The sequence below is a fragment of the Ophidiomyces ophidiicola genome, assembly GCF_022830035.1.
Source record: "Ophidiomyces ophidiicola strain CBS 122913 chromosome Unknown scaffold_58, whole genome shotgun sequence".
NCBI classification, from domain to species: domain Eukaryota; kingdom Fungi; phylum Ascomycota; class Eurotiomycetes; order Onygenales; family Onygenaceae; genus Ophidiomyces; species Ophidiomyces ophidiicola.
The window spans coordinates 39,050-47,617 of record NW_026054698.1 but is presented as its reverse complement, the minus strand read 5'-3'; the positions used below and the strand labels follow the sequence as shown (position 1 = coordinate 47,617).

Genomic DNA, 8,568 nt, shown 5'->3' with positions numbered 1-8,568 from the left:
GCCGGCGAAGCGAGCGAGCCACCACGAACAAGATTGCACGGCCCTGCATCCCTGCCGCGCGCGGTGTTTCATTTAATAGTCATCGCTGCAGACTCTGCTCTTCTCTCGCTCTCTTTTTCTGTTTTCTTCTCTCCGCTGGTCTGGTCTCTTCTCCTCGCTGCTGGTCTCTTCTCTCCCCTTCCCTCCCGAGCAGGCTCGCCTCAGTCACTCTTTTCTGCTGCTCGTCACCATGTCTTCCGCCTCCGCCTCGTCGTCCGCCGCTTCCGCCGGCAAGGCCCGCCCGCTGGCCGACGCCGCCACCGCCGACGACCTCTTCGCCAGCGAGAAGCGCCCGCGCCGTCGCGATGACTGGATTGCCATCGCCAACTTCCACCCGGGGTATCTCTCTCTCTCTCTCTCTCTGTCTTTCTCCTCGCATCATACTGACTCGCCAGATGGTTCGCCGCCACCATGGGCACCGGCATCACCGCCATCCTGCTCGACCGCCTGCCCTACCAGTTCCCCGGCCTGCGCTACATCGCCCTGGCCATCTTCGTGCTCAACGTCGCCCTCTTCACGCTCTTCCTCGTCATCTCCGTGCTGCGCTACGCCATCTGGCCCGACAAGTTCAAGGCCATGCTGCGCCACCCCGCCCACTCCATGCTGCTCGGCACCTTTCCCATGGGCTTCGCCACCATCATCAACTGCACCATCTTCATGCTGCTGCCGCGCTGGGGGCCGTGGGTCGCCACCGTCGCCTGGGTGCTGTGGTGGATTGACGCCGCCGTCTCCGTCTTCACCTGCTACTACGTGCCTTTCGTCTTGTAGGTCGTCCGCGTCGCGCCCGCAGAGCCATCATCACTGAATCCATCCATGTAGAACCACCGTCCACCCCGCCAAGCTCGAGACCATGACCGCCGCCTGGCTGCTGCCCATCGTCGCGCCCGTCGTCGCGGCCGCGTCCGGCGGCGTCGTCGCCAACGCCCTGACCAACGACCAGCACGCCCTCATCACCGTCGTCGTCTGCTATATCATGTGGGGCTCGGCCGTGCCCTTCGCCATGGTCATCATCGTCATCTACTTCCAGCGCCTCGCCCTGCACAAGATCGTGCCGTCCGCCGTCATCGTCAGCACGCTGCTGCCCGTCGGCCCGCTCGGCCAGGGTGGTTTCGGGTACGTGTGCTCCCCGTCGACGTCGACGTCGTGTCAAGCCTCGTCAAGCGTGCGATCGCCGAACTAACGTCGTTTCGCAGGATCATGCAGCTAGGCATCGTCGCTCGCCGGGTGTTCCCTGCTGTGAGTGCTGCCCGACTCATCTGTCATCATCTAATGCGTCCCTGCTGACTCGCTTGACTCCTTTTTGTAGACCGGCGTCCTGTCGCAGCTGTCGGGCGAGATCTTCTACTCGGTCGGCGTGTTTGTGGCCCTGATCATGTGGGGATTCGGGCTCGTCTGGCTGTGGTTTGCGGCGGCATCCTTCGCGCGCGGGCCGTTCCCGTTCAACCTGGGCTGGTGGGCGTTTACTTTCCCGATCGGTAGGATTGGATCCCTTTTATCTTTTCTTTCTTGGGGCCGCACTGACGCAGATGATCGGCAGGCGTGTTCACGACGGCGTGTCTGCTGTTCGGGCAGGAGTTCGACTCGGTGGTGTTCAAGATCATCGGCACGGTAAGCCACGTTCCGCTCCGCTCCCCTGACCCCTCGCGTTCATGCTGTGCGACGTGTGCAGCTGCTGACTGGCGGGCGGTAGATCCTGTCGGTCTGTGTGACGCTGCTGTGGCTGATGGTGTTCTGTTTCACCATCTGGAAGTCCATCACCAAGGAGCTATTCAAGCTATAGTTCATTCTTCGTTCCATCACCACCACCACCATCCTAATGATCGTCGTTCCAGCTCCGGCATTTCCTTGCATCTTGCATCTTTCTTTACTCTTTTCTTGCCTGCCATCTCCTCTCGGACCAAAATCTCTTGTGTCATTTTGCGTGCGGCAGCATATAAATATATATATGTATACACATTTTCCTAGCGTTTTTTGATTGTTTTGTTCTTCAACAGCCCCGCGGGAGCAGTGCTCGCCCGTGTTTTGCCTAGTCATTAGCCATGGATAGATCTTTTAGTCTGTAGCAGCGAACATAAAAAGTGATTAATGGTAATCAATGTCAAGTAGAAGAGTGAAGAAACGAGCAGACGGGGGGCAGGCGGGGGGTTTTGAGGGCGGCGGGTGTTGGGCGATTGCGTGATTGCTCCACCGAACCACTAGCTAGTTGTTTAACTAGATACCTACTAACGACGGAGTAGCTCGTAACCCTACATACTACTCCGTCTGAGTGCGAGACTGCCTACTTATGACCGCCCGCGACGGCCGCCGTTCCAGCAGGCGGTGAGGTCGCGCCGGGGCGGCATCCCTGGCGACGGGCCGTGAGGGCGGCGTGATTGGCCGCGCGCCGGGCAGATCTCGCTTGGGAGACGCGGCGAGCTTGCCAGAGCAGCAGTGGCGGTGACGGCTGCATGCACGTTGATTTGAGGAGATGGGGAACTATGGTGTATTTTAGGTCTTCATGAATCGTGATAGAGCCAAGTAATTAACAGTAGTTAACTATCCTCCCGTCCGGCGACGCAGCACCCACCCACACCGACTCCTCGCGGCCGCACAGCCTCGCCGCCCTCGCTGTGTCTCTGTCTCTGTCTCTGTCTCCGTCGCGTTTCACCCGGTCGTGTCGTCAGCCCGCCGCACGCAGGGCCTAGCCGTCTTTTTTGAAGATCACGGAGCCGTTGACCTGGGGGGTTCGTTAGTAGGAAGTAGGAGACGAGGAGACGAGGAGAAGAGGAGAAGAGGAGAAGAGAAGAAGAGAAGAAGAAGAAGAGAAGAAGAAGAAGAGAAGAAGAGAAGGACACTCACGCCCTCGCCGCACTCGCCGCTGGGGGGCGCGAACGGGCCAATGCACTTGCGGCGCGGGCCCGTGTAGATCATGGGGTCGTCGGGGAACTGTCGAAGCCAGTCAGTCAGTCAGTCAGTGACGAGGTATTGAGCGACAGAGCAGTGTTGACGCACGCGCGGGAAGTTCTCGGTCGAGCCGACGACTTTGGCGGTGGCTGTGGCGGCCAGCGTGGCCAGCAGGAGAGCGAGCGAGAGCTTCATCGTGGAGTACTGAGTAGTGTAGTATGTAGTGGTAGATAAGCAATGGTAGTCAGTCTGATGATGAGCCTGTGTCTCCGGGCAGACAGCCGCTATTTATCATGTCTCCGTCTCTCCATCTCGCTCTCTGTCTCTTTATCTTTCTTTCTTTCTTTCTTTCTTTCTTTCTCCTCTTCTCTCCGCGTTTCCCCACGGGGAATGGAATAATCGCGCAGGCACGCGAGCGAGTGCGGCATTAACTTGGGTAGTTAACTCACGGGCTGATGGCGGGGAGGCGGGGAGCCAACAGACAAAAGCATCACCAGTAAGTAAGTAAGTAACGAACCAACTGATACCTACTCCCACCAACAACAACTACATCACTGCTATACTACTCCTCTCGATGACTCCCCTCCGCCTGCATCTCCCCGCCGAGCACATCACGCTCGAGCTGACGCCGCAGCCGCTGCAGCCCGCCGCCCAGCTGGCCCACACTCGCTCGCCCGCCGCCGGAGCCAACGTCCTGTTCGCCGGCACCACGCGCGACTCCTGCGACGGCCGCCCCGTCGCGCGTCTGGCCTACGAGAGCTACGGCCCGCTGGCCCTGCGCACGCTGGCTGCCCTCGCGCGCGCCGCCGTCGACAAGCACGGCCTCTGCGCCGTCAGCATCGCCCACCGCCTGGGCCCCGTGCCCGTCGGCGAGGAGTCCATCGTCATCGCCCTCAGCGCCCCGCACCGCGGCCCCGCCTGGCGTGCCGGCCAGGAGCTGCTCGACGACTGCAAGCGCCGCCTCGAGGTGTGGAAGCGCGAGGAGTTTGTCGGCGATCCGCCCGGGGAGGGTGAGTGGCGGGCAAATAGGGATACCGACGCGGATGGCAACCCGTCTGCCGACAGTGCCCACTGAGGGAATTAACCAGGATACATACGACCGAGATGAGCGTGATTCTATCTGTTGTTATTATTTATTGTACACATCGCACCCACCAACGCCCAACGCCGTCCCATACAAAGAACCCGTTGGAGCGGAGAACAAAAAACACCTCTGCCCACACTCCCCCCCCGCCTCAGCGCGTGTCCAGCGCCTTGCCCTGCCGCTGCCAGTCCTTGATGTGCTCGCGGATCACGCTGGCCGCCCGCGCCGCCGAGTCCTGCCGCCCGATGCACTCCACGAAGTCGCCCTCGGGGTCTGCCGGTGGTCACGTTAGCTAGTCCTTCCAACAAAAGCGTCTTTTTCTCTTCTCTCTTTCTTTCACTCACCCATCAGGTAGAAGTAGATGCTATGGTCCACCAGGTAGTCCTCGCCCGGCGTGATGTTCTCCGGCGTGCTGAAGTACACGCGGTACTGCTTGCACATGTGCTTCACCTGCGCGTACGTGCCCGTCAGTCCCAGAATCCCCGCGTGGAACTCGCGCAGGTACGCCCGCAGCACCTCCGGCGTGTCGCGCGCCGGGTCGCACGTCACGAAGATCGGCCGCAGCACCGTCCCGCCCGCCCCGTTGACCAGCTCGATGATCTCCGCCATCTTGTCCAGCTCGTCCGGGCAGATGTCCGGGCAGTGCGTGAACCCGAAGTACACCTATCCCCCCAAATCAGCCCATATCATGTCATATCACCCTTCCCAGAATACCCACAAAATTGTATTTCCCCCGCAGCTGCGCCTCCGTGAACTCGCGCCCGTCCAGGTCCGTCAGCACAAACGGCCCGCCCACCTTGGGCTTGCCCACGCCCTTGCTCATCGCCACCACGCGCTCGCGCTCCAGCCGCGCCTTCTCGTACGTGAAGTACACGATCATCCCGCCGCCCGTCACCACGAACAGCCCCGCCGCCTTCCACGAGAACGGGCCCGTCGACGACCGCGCCTTCAGCTGCTCGATCGTCTTCGCCCGCGCCGCCCCGCTGCTCGCAAACCCCCGCCCGCCTCCCGTGACCTGCTGCCGTGATGTGAGCGAGCTGCGGACCGCCGTCCGCCCAACCAGGGACATTGCCGCCGAGGGCGTTCGCGACAGCCGGAAGGCCTGCCGTAGGGACTGCGAGATTGCTGCCGGCACCGAGGACGCCATGGCAATGCACTCTGAGCGCGATTGTTCTGTTTTGCTGGTGGTCTGCCTTTTCTTGACCTCTTCTCTTCGCAAGATGTTTTCTTGGAGTTCAGCCAATCAAACCTTGCAAGTTTAGTTGGTAAGGCCATTACTAAGCACTGATATGCTTAGTCAGTTTTGTATTATGTAACGCTCTGTTTGCAGCATTTGTACTCCGTACTTCATCTTTTCGTATTCATTCTACCAACTACCAACCATTACACGAAAAACCAAGAATCAAAAAAACAAAGGGTACATCCGCTATGCCACCAAAAGAGTAAAAGGGCTAGCCAGAAACCAACGCACCAAGAAGTGAAGACACCAAACTTTTCATCAAGACCCAGACCACCGCTCACGCGAGTCGTCTGACCAAGATACTCACCCGTAGAAAGTCAAAAGAAAAAAAAAAGCAAATAAAACATGAGAGTCCATCGAAGAAGAGGGTCGGAGGAGGGAGGTTAGGAGTCTGCTCGAATTTACTATCAAAGGGAGAAATAAAACAAAGATCCAGGGTAAACAACGCAGAAGAAGACAATTATAAAAAACAGAAAACAAGCACTACCGAGGCGAAATCTAACAGAATAGGAAAGAAATGTAGAATCGCAGCTCTATTAAACAAATTAGGATCAGTATCGTTCAGCAGATAGAGGCCGTTGGCTCAACATCAGAGATTTAAAGGTATCAACTAAACAGCATCACCGCTCTAGACTCTTTTCTATGCAACATCCGCGCGTCGAAAAACAGCCCAATCGTGTCTTGGGCAGATGGCCGCGTCTAAGTTCTATTCATGGCATCCCACGACTCGCCTGGCTCGCTCGGCTGGGGCTGGTTCGACTGCGCTCGTCTTCCTCGATGACGTCGCTCAGTCGCGTGGGATGGCGGTGTCGTGGCGCCATCGACTCCCACGTTGGTCCCCAGCCGGACCCGCTGTAATCTACCGGCCCCGGTCTATATCCGTCGTGGCCTTCCTCCGCGGAGGAGCCGGGCGGGTACCGCTGGTCATACTGCTGCGCTTCGGCGTCATCTTGCTCTATTTCTTGGTTCTCGTAGTCATCGCTGTCGTCTGAGACTGTGCGGGGGTAGGACAGCTGGCGGCCAGGGAAGTCCGGGTGGTTCATTCGGGGCTCATATTCTTCCGAGGCTTCGCTGGCGCCGGCTTCACTGGTTGGGACATGGGAGCCTTCGGGACCAGAGGTGCCGGAGGTCGGGAGCTTGTGCAATGCGGCACTATCATGCTGGTAGAATCCACTGGCGGCGCCTTGGGCCGCGGGTGCCTTGGAGCTCAACACCAGAGCATTGGTCGTGGCAGGGGCAGAAGATGGGGGGGCTTCCAGGAGAGGAACCATCGGGTTCGCAGCGCGAGTTCGAGACTGGTCTCGGCTTGTTGATTCAGAGAACTGGTCGCCGGCTCTAGGAGTGGAGACTTGACTATCGTACGAATATTGGTCGCTCTGCTCATCACGACGAGAATAGCCGCCCATAAAAGTCGCGCCAGGGCCCCCGGGGTACGGTCCTTCTCGGGTCTGAGGTCGATTGGAGCTGGTGTGCCGGCCCGGGTACGCTTGGACCATGGGCACGACCTGCACTCCGCCGACCACGGTGGGCTCTCCGTTTCGGAGCGACATGGTGCGCTCGCGCTCTTCATGTTCTCGGCGGCCCAGCTCTTCCCATGCACGCCGAGCTTCGTCGCGAGAGATCTGCAGCTCTCGGCGCATTTCCCGGACCAGCTCCTCAGCTTTAGCTTTATCGACCTCGGCTTGTTTCGCCGTTGAAATTGCCTCGTCGCGGCCCAGGCGTTCGGTTTCTAGCTGCCTGTGCAGCTCTGCTTGGAGCTCGCGAAACCGTTCTTGCTCGGCGCGCGTGTCGAAAAACCACCGTTGGAATTTCCGCTCCGACGACGCCCGTAAGCGCTGCAGTTCCACCACGGCATGAAAGAGATTGGCGCCCGCCGCAGAGAGATCGGTAATCTGGCGCGACATCTGCTGGCTGAGGGGGTCCTTGCTCAGGTCCTCATTGTTCTGCTCTAGGCGGCGGATCCAGTAGCTCGTCAGTCCTTCCCAGTGTGACGAAAGCATCTCCCACCTCTCGAATGCGTGTGGAAATGATCTCCGTGACTGGCCTTGGGCTTGCGAACCACTGCCACCAGCAGCTTGGCCGGACTGAGTTTTCGGTGCCTGCGCAGTGGGCGGGTTTTGGGCAGGATTATCGGGTCCCCTAGCTTGCGAAGGTCGGGGCTGATGAGACGAGGCTCCGGGAGCACGTTGCCTGGCTGGCTGCTCGGGCACAGGGCCATCGCCCGCCCGTCGTGACGAATGGGCTTCTGGGGGAGGGCGGGCCGCCGGGGGGTGGTCTGCAGCGCTAGGGTTCTGTGGCAGTGGCACATCTGGCGGGCGAGACGCGGATGCGGCGCCTGGTCGTCTTGTCGGGGGGATCTGAGGGTCGGCGGCGACTGGCTTTCGACGCTCCTCTTGGGCCAGGCGGTCAGCTTTCCGCTGTTCCTGGTCCTGTTGTTTCTTGATGCGGTCCATCTCCTGCTGCTCGCGCTCCCGCGCCTCTTGTTCGGCCCTTTTCCTCGCTTCGCGGTCCCGTCGCTGCCTCATGATGTCGGTTGGGGTTCGCACGCCGCTCTGGGCCGGGTTGGGAGGTGCGGGCGGCTGCGAGGGCCGGTGAGTTCCGCCATTGTGTTGTTGTTGTTGTTGTTGCTGCTGCTGTTGTCGACTGTGGCTCGCCGAGGGCAGGCCCTCCGCGGTGAGCTCGGACATGGACGCGTTGATCTCGCTGCGCACGGGCGAGAAGGGGTAGGGCTTGCGAATGGCTTCTTCCAGGACCCAGAGAATGGCGGAGGCGGTGCGAGGCGACACGTAGGTGCGGCGGGTCGGCCAGGCCGAGTCGGCTGGGGGCGGATTGGAGGCGGAGGTCGCGGAGGAGTCGGGCTCGGTGCGGGGAGGCTGGGCGGGATTGGGCGCACGACGCGGGGATCGCGGAGGGTCGTCGAATCGCACGGCCGCGGCAGCAGCCGGAATGTCGTCTGGCAGCGATGGGGTGTCGAGCGAGCGCGACACCGACTGCACGCGTCGTCTCAGGTGTCTTGGAGGGCGGGCGATGCGCGACGGGGCATGCGAGGAGGAGGCCGGGGACTGGGGCGGCGGCGGAGGAGGAGGAGGAGAAAAAAGAGTGGGAGCAGCAGAAGACAGAGAAGCAGCAGGCAGTGAGCAGTGGCGGCGGTGCGGGTGCTGGGACGGCGTGTTGGGCGTAATCGTCGCTGGGTCGTCAGGGTCGTGGGGCTCGTCAGGGCGCTGCCGGGCGGGTGGGCGGGACACGGTGGATGGGCAGCGCGTAGCGGGAGGGAGGAGGGGATGGGTAGGAGATTAGGAGAGGAGATTAGGAGAGGAGGAGA

General features: G+C 60.7%; 5 protein-coding genes across 5 annotated transcripts; 3 read left to right on the top strand and 2 right to left on the bottom strand.

The window, feature by feature from the left end:
• Positions 1-229: 229 nt before the first annotated feature.
• Positions 230-807, top strand: SSU1_3 (Plasma membrane sulfite pump involved in sulfite metabolism; the record flags this gene model as incomplete). The annotated part of the gene is made up of 2 exons (XM_049255838.1): positions 230-378; positions 435-807. The coding sequence occupies 2 exons, from the start codon at positions 230-232 to the stop codon at positions 805-807; spliced, it is 522 nt and encodes a 173-aa protein (XP_049105207.1).
• Positions 808-889: 82 nt separating this feature from the next.
• On the top strand, positions 890-1,819 carry SSU1_2 (Plasma membrane sulfite pump involved in sulfite metabolism; the record flags this gene model as incomplete). The annotated part of the gene is made up of 5 exons (XM_049255837.1): positions 890-1,152; positions 1,233-1,275; positions 1,346-1,514; positions 1,577-1,647; positions 1,730-1,819. 5 exons carry the CDS (start codon positions 890-892, stop codon positions 1,817-1,819), a joined length of 636 nt encoding a protein of 211 aa, XP_049105206.1.
• A 1,677-nt stretch (positions 1,820-3,496) lies between these two features.
• Positions 3,497-3,997, top strand: LOZ57_006821 (uncharacterized protein; the record flags this gene model as incomplete). Its single annotated transcript, XM_049255836.1, has 1 exon — positions 3,497-3,997. The coding sequence occupies one exon, from the start codon at positions 3,497-3,499 to the stop codon at positions 3,995-3,997; it is 501 nt and encodes a 166-aa protein (XP_049105205.1).
• A 160-nt stretch (positions 3,998-4,157) lies between these two features.
• SCO1 (Cu-binding protein) lies at positions 4,158-5,153 on the bottom strand (the record flags this gene model as incomplete). The annotated part of the gene is made up of 3 exons (XM_049255835.1): positions 4,158-4,279; positions 4,351-4,669; positions 4,725-5,153. 3 exons carry the CDS (start codon positions 5,151-5,153, stop codon positions 4,158-4,160), a joined length of 870 nt encoding a protein of 289 aa, XP_049105204.1.
• Positions 5,154-5,956: 803 nt separating this feature from the next.
• LOZ57_006819 (uncharacterized protein) lies at positions 5,957-7,933 on the bottom strand (the record flags this gene model as incomplete). The annotated part of the gene is made up of 1 exon (XM_049255834.1): positions 5,957-7,933. One exon carries the CDS (start codon positions 7,931-7,933, stop codon positions 5,957-5,959), a length of 1,977 nt encoding a protein of 658 aa, XP_049105203.1.
• Between the last annotated feature and the right edge of the window lie 635 nt (positions 7,934-8,568).